This window comes from Capsicum annuum, chromosome 3, assembly GCF_002878395.1.
Source record: "Capsicum annuum cultivar UCD-10X-F1 chromosome 3, UCD10Xv1.1, whole genome shotgun sequence".
Taxonomy (NCBI): Eukaryota; Viridiplantae; Streptophyta; class Magnoliopsida; order Solanales; family Solanaceae; genus Capsicum; species Capsicum annuum.
The window spans coordinates 14,200,804-14,221,529 of record NC_061113.1 but is presented as its reverse complement, the minus strand read 5'-3'; the positions used below and the strand labels follow the sequence as shown (position 1 = coordinate 14,221,529).

At 32.1% G+C, this 20,726-nt stretch overlaps 2 protein-coding genes across 3 annotated transcripts; one reads left to right on the top strand and one right to left on the bottom strand.

Moving 5' to 3' along the window:
- Nucleotides 1-1,725: 1,725 nt before the first annotated feature.
- On the bottom strand, nucleotides 1,726-10,425 carry LOC107864186 (putative E3 ubiquitin-protein ligase XBAT35). Of its 2 annotated transcripts, XM_016710475.2 has the most exons (11): nucleotides 10,180-10,425; nucleotides 8,830-8,944; nucleotides 7,497-7,577; nucleotides 7,310-7,398; nucleotides 7,104-7,195; nucleotides 6,332-6,413; nucleotides 5,611-5,713; nucleotides 5,447-5,521; nucleotides 3,764-3,849; nucleotides 2,844-3,560; nucleotides 1,726-2,166 (listed from the first exon to the last, which is right to left on the bottom strand). In XM_016710475.2, exons 1-10 carry the CDS (start codon nucleotides 10,279-10,281, stop codon nucleotides 2,877-2,879), a joined length of 1,509 nt encoding a protein of 502 aa, XP_016565961.1. In that variant the 5' UTR covers nucleotides 10,282-10,425; the 3' UTR covers nucleotides 1,726-2,166; nucleotides 2,844-2,876. The 2 variants fall into 2 exon arrangements, with proteins under 2 accessions (XP_016565961.1, XP_016565963.1); XM_016710477.2 differs by lacking the exon at nucleotides 5,447-5,521 and having other exon boundaries at nucleotides 10,180-10,405.
- A 6,713-nt stretch (nucleotides 10,426-17,138) lies between these two features.
- LOC107854037 (AMSH-like ubiquitin thioesterase 3) lies at nucleotides 17,139-20,292 on the top strand. Its single transcript, XM_016699040.2, has 5 exons — nucleotides 17,139-17,373; nucleotides 18,945-19,009; nucleotides 19,112-19,187; nucleotides 19,293-19,466; nucleotides 19,687-20,292. Exons 1-5 carry the CDS (start codon nucleotides 17,260-17,262, stop codon nucleotides 20,056-20,058), a joined length of 801 nt encoding a protein of 266 aa, XP_016554526.2. The 5' UTR covers nucleotides 17,139-17,259; the 3' UTR covers nucleotides 20,059-20,292.
- Nucleotides 20,293-20,726: the final 434 nt, after the last annotated feature.

The window sequence follows — 20,726 nt, the reverse complement described above, 5'->3', positions numbered from 1 at the left end:
CAACACCATTTTTACCAAGAAAAACAACAAATCAACCCAACACCAACACAACACACACTAATAACATCAATGGTGACCAAAAATCACCAACAAATCGAATCAACAGTTCGACAACAAGAAAAAATGTCAGAAATTAGGATTTTATGTAGTCCACATTTCAAATTTAAGCAAGAAATATTGAAATTGTTAACCAAACTAGATGAGAAGTTGGGTTAAGTTCCTCTGTTTCTTCATAACTAAAAAGACATAACTTTTTACCCGTGAAAGAAGAAACGGAACAACGAAGAACTCGAAGTTGTTGTCGCCAGAGAAGTCTTCACGTCGATTGACAGTTGAAAGTCGAAAAGGAACTCGCCCGATTATTTGTCGCCGGAGATTGAAGTTGCCGGGGATTAAGAAAGAAATTTTGTAGAACTGTTGGTTGGAAGAGAGTTGAGAGAAGTTGTCGAGAGAGAGGAGAGAGACTGGTTGATTTGGATTGAGGAGAGAGTGTGGGTTGGGTTGATTTGTATTTTTTAAAAGATTAGAAAGTTTTGAAAATATTAATCAAGTCCACAATTAACTTAATCAAGTTTCCTAATTATATTTGACCCTTTAAGTTGATCAATGTCACTAATTCTTCATTCAAGACTTAAAAACATCTTTCCTTCAATTTTTTCTGGTAAGTGCCCCTTTTTTCGATAGACAAAGTGATTCGAAAAGATTCATAAAACTAGTGACATTCTAAGTTGCATGGCTTTTTCACTTTAGATGGTGCCCCTATTTGAGATTCTTCAAACCTTCTAAGAACCCATCACACACTCATCGACTTCCACGAAGAGTTCAAATAACATAAGTGCCATCAACAAAATTGACCCAATTGGATTGATTTTTGATAGCCATGAAATATAACTTGAGGGATCGCTTGGTACGCAAGATAATGTGAGACGTGCCATGCTTAATCACGAAATGTTCCACGATGTTATAAAGTAGTGTAGAACCTGTAATCACAATACTAAATTTAGACATCTACGGGCTCCAATTTGGACGCGCACAAATAGGCACTTAAACTTTTATGAAGTTGAATAAATAGACACAAATATCCTATGTGCATAACAAACATTGAACAGCTTACTGAGAACATGACCCTAGACAGGAAGGTGTGGAAGTCGCGGATTAGGGTAGAAGACTAGTGTGAGTGTGTGGGTTGTACCAAGGTGGTAAGAGAGCGCATGTGTAGCCAAATTAGTAATCCTAGGTCTGTGTCCTTAAGTAGGAGCCTCTAGTCTGAAAAGTTTGGGTGTGGTGGATGTCTTTAATCTGGGAGTGTATTGTTACTACTAGGTGGGTGTCCTCTTTCTTATGTCTTATTTCGAATTGCTAGTATTTGCTTATTTTCGTATTTCTTTGTTATTTATTTTATATTTTATGTTTATTATTTCTTATTTCGTCTGTCATCCATCCTGTTTCATTATGGCCTTGGTGTACTATTCTCTATCTTGAGCCGGGAGTTGGAAACAGCCTCTCTACTTCTGCGGAGGTAGTGATATGGACTGCGTACATCTTACCCTCCCCAGACCTCACTTTGTGTGAATACACTGAGACTGTTGTTGTTGTTGTTAAGTGTCTACTAGTGCACATCCAAAGTTGGAAGACATAGATGCAAGTTGAAGCCACGTTAAAAGACACATTTATTTATCTGGGTATACAAACACCTGAACATTCTTTTTCAACAACACTGGAACATGATTTAAGAAACAATATCATTTACAACATTTTATCATAAATATATTCTTCATAAGAAACATTTGACTTTCACAAAGAGGAATCTTGCCTAGTTGGATGCATCACAAATTTAAAGAAATGAGTACATAAGCAGACCATTTGTACTGCACTGAGGTAGAATAAACATCACCAGCATACTAGCAACACAATAACCAAGTTGAAGCTGCACATAAAGGTCTCATAAAAATAAAAATTATTCACAGGATTGTATCGATATTTCTGTAATCCCAGTAAACAGTTTCACTTCTCTGGACAAGAAATTTACATTCTTCTCTGGGATGGAATACCACTAGGACAACCGTAGCATTTTGCTTCCTTTCGGAAATCCCAAACACAACTAATAGCATATATATGTGTATAGAAAACTAGCAATCTTCAATAATGAAAAACTTCCGCATACGCCTGCAAAGTGTGAGTATATAATTGGTCAGATGCTACGAAGGAATCTTGTAATATGACACTACTGCATTCTCATAGGCACATCCATCATATTCATAGCCAACAAGTCTTTCAATCAGCGACATTAGCTTAATTTATTTCATATTCAAAGGTTCTCACTCTAGAATAATCAAACATTGAAAATGCATTCAGAAAAATCAGAACATTTGGTAGCACTCGACATAGCTTTAAAAGCTATCTTCTCGAGACAGTCAACAGGCCTACAAAGATGTAGTCGCACATGCTACGCAAAGGGCATGTTCTAAGTGGAAAAATAATTTTGAACAGAATAGTGAGAACACCTATCAGATCCAAAATTGGTCATATTTCTTGACACTTTTGATAATTATGACAGCAAGAACTTATCTAATGTTCAACAGTAGATAACACTGTCTTTTACAAACTGGAAAAGGCCCTAAATAATACGTAATAGTATATTGCCTTTGCTAACAAACACTACGTGTTATACACAAACAGCAGAACCCAAGATCAACTTAAACAAGAGCTGATTAGTCAAAAGTTGGTTATATTTCAGAAGGAATTTACTGGGAGAAAATGACATAATTCAACATATTTATTTTGGTATCATATCTAGTGAAACAAAAGCAAATAAGAGGCCACGAGGTTCGAGAAATGCTTACATTTACTGCTTCAATCAGTTGCTGCTTCAATTATTAAACAGCATATAGCCTTATCACCTGATCTATCTTGGCACGACAGACGGGGCAGCCCCACTTCTTTCCCTTGATTTCATTCAAACAAGACATGCATCCAGCCATATGTCCACAAGGGATGCAAGCTCCTTCCACTGGAGCATCTAAGCATATTACACAAGATGAAGAAGCAACATCAGGATTATTGCTTTCATGTGCTTTGGAGTTCTGAACAGTTGGAGAAGACAAGTCAACTGGGCTGGAATCGATTGATGGATAATGAATTGGCCCATTGTCTATTATGTCATCCGTAAGAGGAGGAGCTGTTGGGATAGATGCAGTAACCGGATTCTCTGGCATCGCTTGGACAACAGTCGACGTATCACTTGAAGCCTGAACTTGCGCTACTTGAGTGCCACTTGAACTGGCTTCCTCGACTTGACAGGCACTACTACTAGTTTTTTGTGAAGAAGCCCCGGTAAAAGAGCTATGACCGTGACTGGCAACATCAACAGGGTTAGTCCAACTCGCTGATGTTTCTGTTCCTGATCCTGGGTGATTCTCATGATAGGTTGGTCTTTGTTGTGAAGCAGACTGAAGAGAGGCACTAATAGCCATTGCTAACTCCACATCCTCTGTGGTTGATGGAGCAGTTGCAGGGACGACTGGGGCTTGAGATCGAAAAGGAAATGCTGGATGCATGACCTGAATATACAGTACAGCAGCTAAGATACGTTTTTTAACTAGCCAATGTCTAAAAAAAGCACTTAAATGAGCTCAACGGTAGCATAGTCCTTGTTATGAATTCATGATAATAATAAATTATTAAGCAATTGGCAAGTCAAGAAGTAGATCTACACATGACTGCAAACTTAGCTTCTGAAGAGAAAGGATGTTTGATATTTCACCTGAGGAATTCCCTTGCATGCATTGCAGAAAGACTGCAATTGCTGTTTTTCGCTTTCCTGGACCGCTGCAAGTTTAATCCTTGCTTCTGCAATCAACATTTTGGATGTGGGGAAGTGGCTCAGTAATAAAGTTGCATTATGTAAATAATGGTTCTTTGACTTAAACAACGGAATCATCTGACAGACAGATGGGCAATTCTACAAAATGAAACAATCACTTCGAATCCTTAAACTAGGAGATGTTTCTGAGAGTTTTTAACCAATATTTTTTTCTTAGTTTTGGATAGGTTAATTTTCATCCATCTGAACACATTCATCAGATCCACTTGTGGGAATCCACTGGGGTGGCTGCTGTTGTTATTGAAGCACATAAATCATTTAATTTTTGCTTAAGTTGAGCATTTTTGGCCCAACTGACCTGAAAACTAAAAAATAATGATGAAACCACATGCCACCACAGAAGGGGCAGAATTGGGGAAGAAAACAGGATGGCCGTTTAGACCGTGCTCATGCGAGTGGCAAATGGTTTCACCATTACTTCTTTGGTTCAATAAGTATCATTCCACTAGTTGGACTAAATTTGCTAAATTTTAGGAAACATGAGGCATGATATGAGCTCATACATATATTGAAAGAATGAAAATAGACCTACCACAAACACAAGGGACAGTTTTGGTTAAGACTCAAGTTTTTGAACAATGTTTTCAATCCTAAGATGAAGGTATTGCACAAGCAACACGCAGTACGGATCTCAGATGCTTAAGTATGTAAACAATAGTATGAGAATTACATGCAAAAGTATTATCATTTCAGACACCCAGGAGTAAATTTGACCAATAAGATTTAAGCATAAACTTAGAAAGCGACCTTAGCAATTGATTAGAACAGCTGGAACATTTCTAACTGACTTGAATAAGCTCTCAGCAAATTTGAATAGTCGTATAACTAGTTCTCAAACCCAACAACAGCAACATACCAAGTGTATTCCCACAAGTGAGGGGAAGCCCCATATATATAGGCCTAATACATAGAAAATGTCTCTTAATCTTGTCAAGATATTCCATTTAGACACTCGAACTAAGTCATGTTCCAATCAAACACTTTAACTCCTAATAAAGTGCTCCAGACACTTCCGATTCAAAATTTGAAAAAACTTTTGCGTGTGTTGTCATTCGCCTATTAGTTAACTGCAGAAAATATGTCATCTCCTTTAGCCATACACATCAACCTCAAGTAAACAATTTATATGATTTTACAACTTATCGAGACAAACACATAATTATAAAAAAAGGACACATTTTATGTGGTTAACTTAACTACTTAACAGACGGATGAGAACACATGCAAAAAAGTCCAAATTTGGAGCCGAAAGCGTCTAATTGGGCCACTTTATTAGGAGTTGAGGTGTTCAATTGAAAAGGTTAGTTTGATTGTCTAAATGGAATATCTTGGCATGTTTAAGGGGTTGGTTATGTATAAAGCCTATATATATCACTATATGTGTAGACACTAGCACATACTGTAGTTGGAGAACTACAGCTGCCAACATATTTTTAAGTGATAGAACTGCCTTATTGTGACTTTCACACTTAATAAAAATTGCTTAGCCCTTTTCCTAGTTACAACTATGTCACCCCAATTCTTTTGGGGGACTTTTGCTAGATCAGAATACAATGTACTTACTCCTAGCTCCTCGCAGACTATTCTTTACCAATTGGGAGGGCATTATCCCTCGCCTTCGCCTCCAGCGCCTCGGGACTATAATGAAAATTAACAAATAATCATCTTCAAATAGAAATATTTCATTACAGCTATAAGAACTCTGGTTGAAGAACGTAGGAAATTACTGTTTGAAATATCGGATATGATAACTGCTGAATCAGGCTGGCTGAAATGTGGTTCTTCCATATTGGCCTTCCACAGAGCAACTATTGTGCGCGGCTGAGCATCCTGGTCAAGATATAGCTCTACATAAGTTAATAGCATGAACCATTGAACTTCTCAGAACAACAAACAAATTGCTTTTCCATGCCCATTTGGGAAGCATATGACGTGAGCAGCAATCAGGAAAGAAAACATGAAAACGGGGGATCTTGTCTTTTCTGACCAAAAAAGAACCCAGAGGTAGGGAAGAATGTAATCTATTAGCAAAAGAAAGAATGTCAAGACTCACAATGTAGTAAGTCCACCTGAAAATTTTGCAAAATAATAATGATCAAATTTTGTTCATTCATAAATGATGTGGTTTATCAAAAGTACACTTTTATGAGTAGAGATGGTAAATTTCTTAAGTTTTTTTAAGAGGCATTCCAAGGAAACCATCCAGGACTAGGACTAAGAGGAAAAAATATGAATTCAGCTCATTGCTTAACACCTGAAGCCAGGTATATGAATCTACTTTGTAAATCCAGTATTACCTATGATCATTGAATGAATAAAAATTTAGATATAGTACGTTTAGTATATGCTCTCTGCATAGACCTATGACAGACAAGAAATAACCCAGTCATCAAAAAAAAAATTAGTTCCCACCATATACATTGTAAAAGATTAGAAAACCAAAGTTACCTGTACAGCTGAATATATAGCAAGCTCCAACTTGAAAGGCTTTCTGAGATTACGGGAACCGCATGGTATGACAACCACCCACCTACAAAAATGTGGAATCATCATAAGTCCATTTTGAAATAATGGTAAAAACTTGAATAAAAGGCAAGAGCAAATTATTGAACTGTAAAAAAATCGGTAGCAGTAGAAATAAGATTCAACAAAACGGACAAAATTCTTTCTTAGGAAGGATTCCCCTTACTGGGGGTGGGACTATTACACCATGATAAAGAAATGGACATTGGGTCTTACTCAACCTCAAAAGCTAGCTCATGAGGGGAGGATTGCCCAAGACCATATAAGGAGACCAAGGACCCTTTAACCCACCGATGTGGGACTCAAACACCCCCCGCACGCCCAGGGCTGGACATCTGGAGCATGGACAATATAAGAGGGGGGACCCAACATCGGAAACAATGAACTGGGTGAACCTGGCTCTGATACCATGATAAAGAAATGGACATTGGATAGCTCTTGAGGTTGAGTTAGGCCCAAGGTCCATTTCTTTATCATGAGCACCAAGCAACAATGATGCAATACATTGGATAACAAGCCAAAAGAAGGGAAAAAACTATATGAGATGGTGTGAGACCAATCTAAGAAGTCTGAAAGTAAATAATTTTATTAAATATAACCACGTGAAGATACATTAGTCAAGTCTGAAAGAAACACCCTACAAATGACTCTACTTAAAACAATTTTATAGTGATAATAAAATGAACATTATACTCACACTTTCCGACTAAGCAACTGTGGCGCCAATAGTTCAAGGAATCCAGGCCCGTAAAGTTCTCGTAGCCAACCAGAAAATAAGCAAATCTGGCTCTAAACACACATGAAAAAGAAGGATGACATTGTGAAAGGAGAAAATTAGAACATTATCCTTGCATAAGTTGAACAATTGAATTAAAAACATAAAACTGAAGTGTGAACATATACCTCAATTGCACGGACAACATTGCTGAAACCTTTAATTCTGGCAACATCAAGGGGAGTTTGGCAGTCATCATTCATTATCAACGCATTTGCTTAAAACACATGAGACAAGAACGAGATCAAACAAGTCAAAAAGGGACTGATAGCATAAAAGAATCATTCAACAAATGTACCAGTTTAAGAAGAATACCTCTATGTGAAAGGAGTAACTTAACCGTCTGCTCAAGACCTCTTTTTGCAGCATGATGTAGAGGAGTCCCCGCATGACGACCTAAAGATGTACATAAAGGTGTTAAAGGATCAAATAGATATCCATTATATACAGAACAGTTGACCAGCACTGATTATGTAAATAACAAGCATTGTTTCCTACTTAAGAGGTGAATGCACATTTTTTGGTGTGACGAAATAAATTTGGAAATTTTAAACAAATGTAATACAAGTATCCTGATAAATTCAGGACACTTCATCTGAATCTAGATGAAAATAGAGGCAGGTAAAATCAAAGCATTTAAATTTTCTAGTAATAACCTATGTTATTATTATGCACAATTGCTTGAATTAAAGAACGAAAGGTTAATCTCCATTGAAATTGAGAGATACTAAATATGCACATGATTTGGCTATTCCAAATTATTACTCCATCCATATCTTCAAAGTAGATGATATACTTTCATTAACAACAGATTAACACAAGAAGTTTGAAGTTGGAAGTAGGTGTTTGGACAATATTGGTTGAGGTTGAAAATTAGAGTATTTGAAACCGAAGTTGAGAAAGTGTATTTGGAAGTTAAGGTGCTTCGACATGGATTTCACTAGGAAAAAAGATAGAAGATTTGCGAGAAAATTATTATTTAACTGAAGTTTTTCTCAAACAAGTTTTTCAATATATCACCAGTATTTGCAAATACTAGTGGACAAGCTAGTATTTGGAAATACTCAACTTTAGTAATTGCAAACACTAAATTAATATTCATTGCCAACTAACAATATCACAGTTAACAAGTTGTTCTAATGCCTAAGCGATAATGCAAATGTCAGCAGGTAAAACAGTACACTGAATAGATAACATCACCACTACAATAAAATAAAAACTACCATTACTTTATATGCTTGAGGGGAACAAATATCCTATCAAGATAAAAGGAGAAGAATGTTATGATGAATGAAATTAAAGTGTGTAAAATATGTTGAGGTGGGGCCAATGGGGGAGTTTCTCTTATACAAATAAATTACAATTTCATAACACTAGAATGATCATACTGTTATCATTCCCAAAAAACATTAGCATTGATAACTTTCTCGTAAAATAGATGCAAGAATCAAGGGACTTAACATGAAGTCTAACAAGTAATGTCGAAACACTCATGTCCCCAGCCACGTAAACACAAAAGATATACATGTCAATCAGCCCCATGAGTTAGTCTTTCTTTTACTTACTCCATTATTACACAAATATTTTCCCCATTAAGTCACAACCACAATTTACCGTCTTAGTATATAAAAATAGAGAAGATCATTACCTGGACGGTAAGCATTGACATTGGCACCCAATTCTATCAAAGTTTTTGCTACATTGTAAAGTTCAGGATTCATGCACGCCACAATCAATGGTGTCTTCCCTTCCTTATCTAGCCACTGAAATCAAGATATTTAACACATTATAACAACAAATTCCTGTAATATTCTTATCATTATAAGCTTTGTTGTTCGGATTCTCCGAAAATGCTACTAGGACTCTATTGGATTCTCTAAAACTTGTGTATTTTTAGAGAATCTGACACAGGTGCAGCAACATTTTTGAAGAGTACGAACAACATAAAACATTAGCATATAAGAAAGAATACATACGATCTATGCGGTAACTGGTCGTAAACCCAAATTAAGGAGGACGGTTAAGGTACATGGACTGCCAGCATAAAGATAGTCTAATCATGATGAATCCTCTCCACACGGAATTTGTGGAATAGAGCGGATAGATACCCAACGTTCATAACGCGGACCCTAACTAGTTTAGATCAAGTTTTAATTCATTGATTAATAAGTTTACACACAAACATACTAAAGTTTCAAGTTTTTTCCACAATAGAGCAGAAATGATTAGCAGTCAGCAGTACATCATACATACATAATCAACCAAAAAAACATACTTCAGCTATTAAAATCCTAAATTTAGTTCAGTCAACCATCAACATTACTTCCTCCGTTCACTTTTAATTGTCACACTTCATTTTTCCAAGAGTCAAACTACATGCTCTCTGACCAACATTTTAAAGTGTAATTTTTTAAATTATATTAATACGAAAAGGATTGCAACTTATAGTATTTTTCATATAATTATCAAACACCTAAATTAAAAATGTTGAATTAATCTAATACTCCTTCTATTCATTTTTACTTGTCACATTTTGCTTTACGAAAGTCAATTTAACTAAACTTTGAAGCTAAATTGAAGTAGATTAATTTAATATTTAAAATTAAAAATTCAGAAAATATACAAAAAATACTATAAGTTGCAATCTTCTTATATTAATATGATGAAAAATTCATCTTACAATGTTATATCAAAATTTATATAGTTTGACTCTCGAGAAGCTTACGGCGACAACTAAAAACATTCAAAATTAGTCAAACTGACTCTCGTAAAGCGTAAAGCGAAAAGTAACAAGTAAAAATGAACTAAATTCATAGTCTTTCATCACTCAATCACATCAATTTCGTAATTTTTCCCCCACTTACTTCTCAATAAAATTCTAAACAAATGCAAAAATCTCCAAAATATATAAATATATATTAAAAAAATCATATTAATTCAAAAAAAAAAGACAAAATATAAAATTAAATTACACAAAAAAAAATCAAATCAATTATACCTCAAGCCCAGCGCCTTCGTTACGGAGAGATTTAATGCCTTCAATGTTTCCATAATTAACTTGTTGATATAGAAGCTCGTCTTTCGATTGTTGCTGCCCCATATTATGATTATGAAAAAAGAATAAGAATTGAAGAAAATTAACAAAATATTTTCCTCTTTATATTTTGGGGGAAAATTATTGAGGAAAGAGAAAGTTTTTTCTGACTTTAAAATTACGCGGTTGGGTGTTGGAAATTTGTGGGGCGGGGGGGCCGAAATAATAAATATTTCCTCCCTTTCATATTATTTTAATTTTAAAATACATGTCACCTTCCACGACAATTAATGAGAAGAGATCACTTTATTTTCACTGGGATTTGTCAATATAATTTGTAATATTTTGATTCTTGAAGTTAATTTAATTAATTATTTCAAATTAAATTAAATTAATTAAATTATAACTTTTTACAAATTAATATAATGAAAAATAAATTTTAAAATATTAATCAAAGCTGATACCATTCAAATCAAAAAGAAAACTATATAACAAGTAGTACTATTTTCATATCAAAAAGAAAACTATATAACAAGTATTATTTTCATAACAAATACTATTTTCATATCATTTTCAAAACTTTAAATTTAATTACTATTATTTATTATTAAAAAGGTAAAACATAATAAATTTTTTATTTATCAAACTAAATAAAAAATAAAATATTTATTTTATATAGAGGTCAAATAAAATTTAACGAATCATTACGAGGAAATGAGGGGGCTTGCTTAATTAACAAGGATTGGAGAAGTAGATAAACTAATACATCTAGATGACGATGGTTTTGCACTTTTAGTCCCTCTATTTTTTATTTTTATTTTTTTGGAAAATTTTAGACAGAGACTGCATTAATTAAGGGTGTGTTTGGTACGAAGGATTTTTCAGTTTTCTCCTGTTTGATTGACTTACAGGTTTTGGAAAATATTTTTTAAATCAACTCATTTTTCTTAAAATTAAGGAAAATGACTTCCCTTCAAAAAGTAAGGAAAACATTTTTTAAAACTCTCTTTCAACATTACTATTAAATTGAAATATTCATATAACTCTCAAAATCACTCATTCATACTCCGACCCTTAATATCCCACCCCAATCCCCACCCCACCCCCACCCCCTACCATTTAAAACTTTTTTCTTATCCCACCCTTTTTATCATATTCATTCTCAGTCTTTTTGTTAAATATATACAAATATTTTTAGAAAACACACTTATCGTCACGCCAACGGTGATGACTCGGCAAAATCGATATTTATGATTATTTCATTCGTGTTGAATTAATTATATTTAAGAATAAAAATAAGTTTGAAAAAAAAAATATTTTTCTAGAAAAATCACCAACTTTAAATGGTCACTACTTTAATCTTCAAATCAAAATAAAAATACGAAATAACCGAACCGAATCTGTAAAAACCAAATCAAACCAAACCGAAATAATTTTGGTTTGGTTATGATTGTTATTTTCGTCAATCCAAAAACCAAAAAAAACGTACCGATATTCAACAATCAAACCGAACAAACTAAATGCTCACCTCTAAATATAAGTAAGAAACAACTTATTTTTTTAGAAAATATTTCTCCTCCTTCATATCGAACACACCCCAAAAAATATTTTTTGAGATCAAAAAATATTTTTCTAAAATGTATTTTTATGATTTAGCTAAAGATTAAAATGTATTTTTTGACAGTTATTTTTTCATTTTCCAACCAAACATTACAAAATATTTTCCAAAAAATATTTTCCATCCATCAACCAAACATAGGAAAACAAGTAAGAAATTAACTTGTTTTTCAAGAAAAAAATTTCTAGGAAAACATTTTCCTTCATAGCAAACACACCCTAAGTGACTTCAAATTCATCGAAATTTCAATGAAATTCGATCTCCTTTTATTTTGGGAAAAAGGCTAAATTATTTATCACTCTTTATTTATTTTTTTCTTTTTGACTAACAAAAATCCAATAGGAAATTGGGAGCTTTGACCGGATTAGAATCTTGAAACACTATAATTTAATATGCTAATTTTATCTTTTTAAAGGAAAAAATGACTGAACTTACTAGTCTACTTTAATTATATTTAAAATTACCTTCGACTTTATCTTATTACAAGTTTAGTAGATTTCTTTCCTCTCTATGTAAGACTAGAGTGCATGGCCCGTGTCAGCACGAGGCAACACTATAAACATTTTTTAGTATTAATATTCGATATTGATGAGATACAAATATAAATGTATATTGATTTAAAACGATAATTTTTTAAATAATAACTATTTGACGGTACTCAATAAGGAGTGAACTTTTAGTATGATGTGTCATGTAATCGAGTTATTTTGATTGTTTGATGATAAGATTGAGACCTGTTACAAAATATAGAAAAGATGTAGAATTAATATTCAGAGGATTATTTCATACAAAAACTGAAACAAAAGATACTTCAATTAACAACAAAGTCTTTGATCATCTTCTCAAAGATGATTATGGTTGAAGCAGCTCCAACAAACATGTCATAAACGTATTTTTTCTTGTTTTAATTAAATATTATTAATTTTCTAATACATAAATGACTTATAATAATAATTAGGGGTGGGATAGTAAAATCACGGCACAGCTCTTGAAGCAGCCATGTCGAAACTAATGTTTTAATTAAATATTATGAATTTTTTAATACATAAATGACTTATAATAATTAATTAGGGGTGATACAGTAAAATCATGGTTGAAGGAGTTCAACTTAATTTAATACAAGAGTTAATTTATTATTTTTTGTCTATTTTATTTTTTAAAAAATATGATTAAATTTTTGACACTTAGATGACTCATACTAATTAATTATAAGCGATATTTAGCAAAATTATGGTTGAAGGAGTTGCAACAGACATGCCATTGATTTTTTTTAATTAAATATTATTAATTTTTAAATACATAAATGCCTTATAATGATTAATTAGGTATGATATAGTAAAAATCACGGTTAAAGCAGTTTAAACAAACGTCATAAATATCTATTTTTTATTATATATTATTAATTCTAATATATAAATGACTTACAATAATTAATTAGGGGTAATATAATAATTTTTTTTTATTAATTCTAATATATAAATGACTTATAATAATTAATTCAGGGTAATAGTAAATCACAGAGCAATTAGGGATGATATAGGCAGACATGTCATCTATTTTTTAATTAAATATTATTAATTTTTTAATACATAAATAACTTATAATAATTAATTAGGGATGATATAGTAAAATCACGGTTAAAGCAGTTTAAACAAACGTCATAAATATCTATTTTTAATTAAATATTATTAATTTTAATATATAAATGGCTTATAATAATTAATTAGGGGTAATATAATAAAAAATATTATTAATTCTAATATATAAATGACTTATAATAATTAATTAGCGGTAATATAATAAATCACTAAGCAATTATGGTAATATAGTAAATGACGAAGCAACTGATTTTTTTAATTAAATATTATTAATTTTTAATACATAAATGAGTTATAATAATCAATTAGGGATGATATAGTAAAATCACGGTTAAAGCAACTGAAACAAACGTCATAAATACATATTTTTTAATTAAATAATATTAATTCTAATAAATAAATAATTTATAATAATTAATTAAGGATAATATAATAAAAAAATATTATTAATTCTAATATATAAATGACTTATAATAATTAATTAGGGGTAATATAGTAAATCGCAGAGCAATTAGGGGTAATATAGTAAATGACAAAGTAGCTGATTTTTTTAATTAAAATTATTAATTTTTTAATACATAAATGACTTATAATAATTAACCAGGGATGATATAGTAAAATCACGGTTAAAGCAGTTGAAACAAACGTCATAAATATCTATTTTTAAATTAAATATTATTAATTCTAATATATTAATGACTTATAATAATTAATTAGGGTAATGTAGTAAAAGAATATTATTAATTCTTATATATAAATGACTTATAATAATTAATTAGTGGTGGTATAATAAATCACGAAGAAATTAGGGGTAATATAGTCAGACATGTTATCTATTTTTTAAATTAAATATTATTAATTTTTTAATACATAAATGACTTACAATAATTAATTAGGGATGCTATAGTAAAATCACGATTAAAGCAGCTGAAACAAACGTTATAAATATTTTTTTTAATTAAATATTATTAATTATAATATATAAATAACTTATAATAATTAATTAGGGGTAATATAATAATCACGGTGCAATTAGGGGTAATATAGGCAGGCATGTCATCTATTTTTTAAATTAAATATTATTAATTTTTAATACATAAATGACTTATAATAATTAATTGGGGATGATATAGTAAAATTACGGTTAAAGCAGCTGCAACAAATGTCATAAATATTTATTTTTGTAATTAAATATTATTAATTCTAATATATAAATGATTTATAATAATGAATTAGGGGTAATATAATAAAAAAATATTATTAATTCTAATACATAAATAAATTATAATAATTAATTAGGACTAATATAGTAAATTACGGAATAGTTAGAGGTAATATAGTAATTGATGAACCACTGCTCGAAACCAGTGCTTCTATTGTATAGAAAAGAAATGAGAAAAGAATTATCTTTTCAAAACATATCATAACTCTGAATTTCAATCTATTCATCTCAATTTCTTCGTGAATCTCATTATTGTTTCAACTTCTACCTTGTCGATGAGAGTTTAATTTTCACTTTGTAATTCCTTTTCCCGCTCTTACTTTTTCACATCTTCTGATCTTCGTGGATTAAGAAAAAGGACAGTTTGATGTACTAAAGATTTTATTGTGTGCAAAGTAGATAAATGTTTGGAGCACAAAATGGTCTATTATATGCAATCTCACCTAATATTTCTTAAGGGTTTTCGCGGTTTGAACTCATGACTTACGAGTCACATGAAGGAAACTTTACCGATTACTCCATGACTCCCTTTAACCCATGACCTCCTACTCTTTGTGGACTACCTAAATAAAAATACGGTCAGACCTCTCTATTTTGTCGCTTCATAATAACGATATTTTACTATAACGGTCTAATTTTCTCTGAAATCGATTTATCATATTAATTTACTTCTCTATAACGTCATTCTACCTATAATAGCAATGACGTTTATTATAGTGGTACTCTTTGTAAAATCACTTCGCTATAACAACATAATCAAATATTATGTCACAGTATTTTGTAAGAAATATATCATGTATAAAATAAATAATCGAATAATTTATGTCAATAATTATTAATGTCATGCACACAATAAATTTCAAGTACGAATATCTAATTAAAAGTAAAAGATTATATTTAAATGGTGCACGTCAATTACTTCACGAGCAAATTGCTACTAATATTTATCTTTTTCATATTCCTGCTCTTTCTAATTTTACATACTTTTATTTACAGCGATTACCTGAGATCTAAATATCAAATAACAATATACATGTATAACACCACATGCATATCTCTATAATGGTCATCAAATTTTCGAACAAACATTATCAGTGTAGTTATGCTTTGACTATACGAAGTTTATTCGCCGAACCGACCGGTAGTTTAAAAAATTGGAAATTAACAAAAAGAGAATTATCTTTCCTCTCCATGTAAGATGAGAAAAGAATTATCTTTTCAAATAGAGGCGGAGCGAGGATTTCAACAAAAGAGATTTCATATTCAAAGAAAATTTAGTCGAAGAAGATTCAACACCTACTATAATCACATAAAAAATAATTTTAATTATGTATAAATAATATATTTTTCCGTCGAAGGAAATTCGGCCGAACCCCTGAACAGAAGGTTGGCTCCGCTCCTGTTTTCAAAACATATCATAACTCTGAATTTCAATCTATTCATCTCAATTTCTTCATGAATCTCATTATTGTTTCAACTTTCATCTTGTTAATGAGAGTTCAATTTTTACTTTGTAATCCCTTTCCCAGCTCTTACTTTTTTCTCATCTTCTACTCTTTGTGGACTAAGAAAAAAGACAGTTTGATGTACTAAAATTTCTGTTGTGTGCAGAGTCAGAGAAATGTTTGGACCGCAAAATGGTCTATTGTATGCAGTCTCATCTAATATTTCTTAAGGGGTCGTTTCCACGGCTTGAACTCGTGACTTACGAGTCACATGGAGAGAACTTTACCGATTACTCCATGGCTCCCTTTAACCCGTGACCTCCTACTCTTTGTGGACTACCTAAATAAAAATACGGTCAAACCTCTCTACGATGTTGCTTCATTATAACGACATTTTACTATAGTGGCCTAATTTTCTCTGAAATTGATTTTTCATATTAATTTACTTCTCTATAATGACATTTTACTATAGCGGCCTGATTTTCTCTGAAATTAATTTTTCATATTAATTTACTTCTCTATAACGTCATTCTACCTATAATAGCAATGACGTTTATTATATAGGTACTCTTTGTAAAATCACTTCGCTATAACAACATAATCAAATACTATCTCACAGTATTTTGTAAGAAATATATCATGTACAAAATAAATAATTAAAATATTATGATAATAATCATTAATGTCATGCACACAATAAATTTCAAGTACAAATATCTAATTAAAAGTAAAAGATTATACTTAAATGATGCACATCAATTACTTCACAACTTCACTGAATAAATTGCTACTAATATTTGTCTTTTTCATATTCATGCTCTTTCCAATTTTACATACTTTTATTTATAACAATTAACTGAGATCTGAACGTCACATAACAATATGCATATCTCTATAATAATCATCAAATTTTCGAACAAACATTATAACTATAGCGATAGCTTTGACTTTACAAAGTTTATTCGCCGAACCTACCGGTTGTTTAAAAAATTGGAAATAAACAAAAAGAGAATAGTTACTACTACGTTGTTGCCACTCACACCAAAAGTCATATAGATTAGTTGATGGTGGCTGTCATTGGCCTCAGGGAATTTCACTGCTCATTCTCTTCACATTTAAATTTCCATTTTCCACTAATTCAGAATTTTTAGTCACCTGAAAATGAGTTCAGGGAAGAAACCAATAAACATAATAGAAGCAACAAGAAAGTTGGAAGTTGATCATCGTATTCCACTCCAATATTACTATAAGATAGCTCATAATCTTCTCAAAAAGGTATCATTACTATTTATAAAATATAAATAGTCACCGTCAAAATTACATTATTTGACTCTCGAAATTATAATTGAGTACTACATATATAGTAACTTTTGTTCGAACGATGTATTTGATTTAAGTGATTTATTAGTGTCAAAAATATGTAGGGGGTTATTAGTATTTTCAGTGATCGTTCTAAATTTCAGAATTCATAAAGTTGAAATCTCGACGTTGCTTTCTGGTAAATATAGTCTAGTTATTATGATTCCAGATACATGATTATATTTGAGTGTATTAATATTTGAGATCAACTTAAAAATAAAATTGTTTGACCCTTGTAATTTAAACCACATCTCTCATATGGTAGTTAATTTTAGTTTGGAATCTTCATTTCTATTACAAATGTTTCAGTTATCGTGCTATTTTGTTATTTACTACTGTTCTTTTTCTGAATGCTCTGCACAACTTTCCTTATTAGTTGCCGTTTTTTCTTCACTTCCGGTTTTCTTTTCATAACCTCTTTGCTTTATTGCACTTGATCCAAGGGTCCTTCGGAAACAACCTCTTAGCTCCACAAAAGGTAAGGGTAGGTATATATGTGTATGCCATCCCCAGACCCCACTTGTGTGATTTCAATAGATATGACGCTGTTGTCATCGCATTATCCTGAAGGGGATATTTAAAGTATGTATCTTCCTTTTTTGATAGGAAAATTAGATCTTTGTATCTCTTCCCTTGAAAACAGCAAACCTCCCTATGCATGTAATGTTGAACATATATAGAATCAAATCATATCTATATGCATGAATTGCTTTTGTTGTGTTCTTGCAAGCCTTCTAGTTTCAATTTCCATGTTCTTATAAGAAGTGAGATGTGAAGATGGTAAATGTGTGGGAGAATTAACAAGATGGACTATTAATGCTACATCTCTACCAAATTCATCTTGTCATTTATATCGTAGACATAGAAGCAGTTTATATTCTTGAAGTTATGAGTTTATATCTACCATTTATTGCAATGAATAACAAATAAATTTATATTTCGCGTTAACAGTGCTGCATAGAAGCTCAAGAATTAGAGTAGAACTATATTGCACTACTAGCTAACCACCGAGTATTAACAGGATAAGGGTGAAATAAAGAAATCTAAGGTTTGGGTTGCTGTGGCTTAATGCTTCAGGCCTTGTTGATGCTTGGGGTTCATTTGTTTTCTGTTGGTGTAACGCGCTAGGTGGAAAGAGTAAATCTAATAGCTTTGGAAAGTTGATGGTAGTCGATGTATTATAGGTGAATGCAGACAAGAATATTAAGGAGGTAACATGTTAAACCAACATCACTGTTTAAAGAAAAGTTGTTTGCACCATCCTTCCTGCTACTTTGTAAAATTTATAGTAGCTTCGATTGTTCAGTTAGGTTCAGGTATGTGTAGTATAATTTCGTCTATGCAAATGAAATCTGTTAAAACTTCTTGAGAGACGAAAACATACTCCTTAGTTTGATCATTCTTTGCAAGTGCTTTTTATCGGCATTGCTTAACTCTGAGTTGGTGTTGTTTTATTGAGGTTAAAGTGGTGCTTCGTTTTCCTCTAGGCAAGCATTTATCGGCAGGAGAACAACATCATAGATCTGTACATTCTGCAACTCAGATACGCCAGGTAAACAAACATTTTCCATATTGATGTTGATAACGTCTAGAGGCGTTAAAACTCCTATATATATATGAGTGACATCTGAAATATTTCTCTTCTTGTTTTCAGTCTTATAACAGAAACTATGCCTTTCCACCGAGAATACAGTACTTCAAATCATAGAGAAAAGATATATTACAAAAAGGTAATTGAAGCGATGTCTCTAATACTTAATTCAGGTGAAACTTGCACTAGTTTGCATATTTGTCCTCGTGGATGTTAAATCGTTACAACTGTGATGTAATTTAAGAAACTACTGGATGTACTTCGCGAGCTGGAATGTTTAAGACCAGAAGTTGAACGGGAAATTAGTAAAGTGAACAGAGAACATGCATTGAAGGAACTGCATCGGCAAAACAATGAATCATCGTCTAGACAGCAGCCTCTTAGTAGAATGGCTTCTTTATGGCCAAACAATAAGCAGGTAATCCGTCCGTGTCAGTCTCAGATATATCCTATGTTGCTAAGACACTCCAAAATGTTGTCGTACCCGCGTTTGATCCTCCAAGAATGTATGGCTTTTGGATGATCCCAACACACTCCCAACGATATTGTTGAAGCGTCTGAGCAACATAGGATGTATCCATTCAAACATATGATTTACGCGCAAAAATGATCATTGACTACTAATTGCATGTTTCCAGACGAGGCATTCAAGACTGACTCTAAATATCCGCGTTAGTACCCCTGAAGTTGTTGTACCGTCAGCACCACCAATCGAAAATTTGGTCATAGGTGATGAAGCCCCATCACAAACTAGTTCATCTGAGTCTAGTTTTGCAGATTCATCTTCTGCAACAACGGAGAACTCATCAAAGAAAACACACGATGAAGGTTGTTCGAGGACTGCTTCATCGTGTATCATATGCTATGAATCCCCAATAGAGGGTGCTTGTGTACCATGTGGACATATGGCTGGGTGCATGTCATGTTTGAACGAGATTAAAGCCAAAAGCTGGGGATGCCCGGTCTGTCGCGCTGAAATCGAGCTTGTTCTACGTTTATATGCTGTTTAACATGTCAAGAAGTATATAATCTTGATCTATGTGTGTTTATAGTGAACATCTATTTGCTATAATACTTTGCTGTGTTCTATAAATTATAAAGCAAAACAAATGTATACTTTGCCCTTTTCTACCTATTGTTGGTATTTTCTGCAGTTTGATATCATTTGTAAATAAAGATTGTAAATGTATTGTGGGAGAAATATATTCTTCCTGTCAGTTTCAGTGATATTTTTCTTGTGCAAATGTGCTTTAGTTCTACATGCAGATTATGTATTATAGCTGAGAAGTAAGTTTATAGTGTGTCTTTTAATTTATTAATAGAGTTTTAATGAATTAGTACTGTTTCTGCTAGTTAACAGAAACATTACATGGTGCAGCTCCAAGTAACCTAGGACATGATCATTTTAGATATATGAGTGTGTGGAGGACGCTTATTAGGATAGAAGGTTATTCTGTAGCGTAGTGTTGTGTTGCTTTTTCAAGGGTTTAGGCTGGTGGTGTTTGTCGTCGTACTAGCCGTATTTTTGTAGTCCTTTTTGTTATCTATCATCGTCTGTTATTTTTTATTGTGTTTCTTTGTTATCTATCATCGTCTGCAGTGACGGAGTTAAAAATTTGACGAGGAGTATGTAAATTTTCTTTTAATTTGTGTTAATGAAGTGCAAAAAAATGAACAC

Bases quoted from the DNA above. Each gene is read 5' to 3' on its own strand.
- LOC107864186 (XM_016710475.2), bottom strand. From the start codon at position 10,281: ATGGGGCAGCAACAATCGAAAGACGAGCTTCTATATCAACAAGTTAAT. The intron at 7,196-7,309 runs GTATATGTTCAC...ATGTGTGTTTAG, and splicing joins ATGTTGTCCGTGCAATTGAG to AGCCAGATTTGCTTATTTTC. The intron at 3,561-3,763 runs GTGAAATATCAA...CTGTATATTCAG, and splicing joins CATGCAAGGGAATTCCTCAG to GTCATGCATCCAGCATTTCC.
- LOC107854037 (XM_016699040.2), top strand. From the start codon at position 17,260: ATGAGTTCAGGGAAGAAACCAATAAACATAATAGAAGCAACAAGAAAG. The intron at 19,188-19,292 runs GTAATTGAAGCG...ATGTAATTTAAG, and splicing joins AAAAGATATATTACAAAAAG to AAACTACTGGATGTACTTCG. The intron at 19,467-19,686 runs GTAATCCGTCCG...GCATGTTTCCAG, and splicing joins TATGGCCAAACAATAAGCAG to ACGAGGCATTCAAGACTGAC.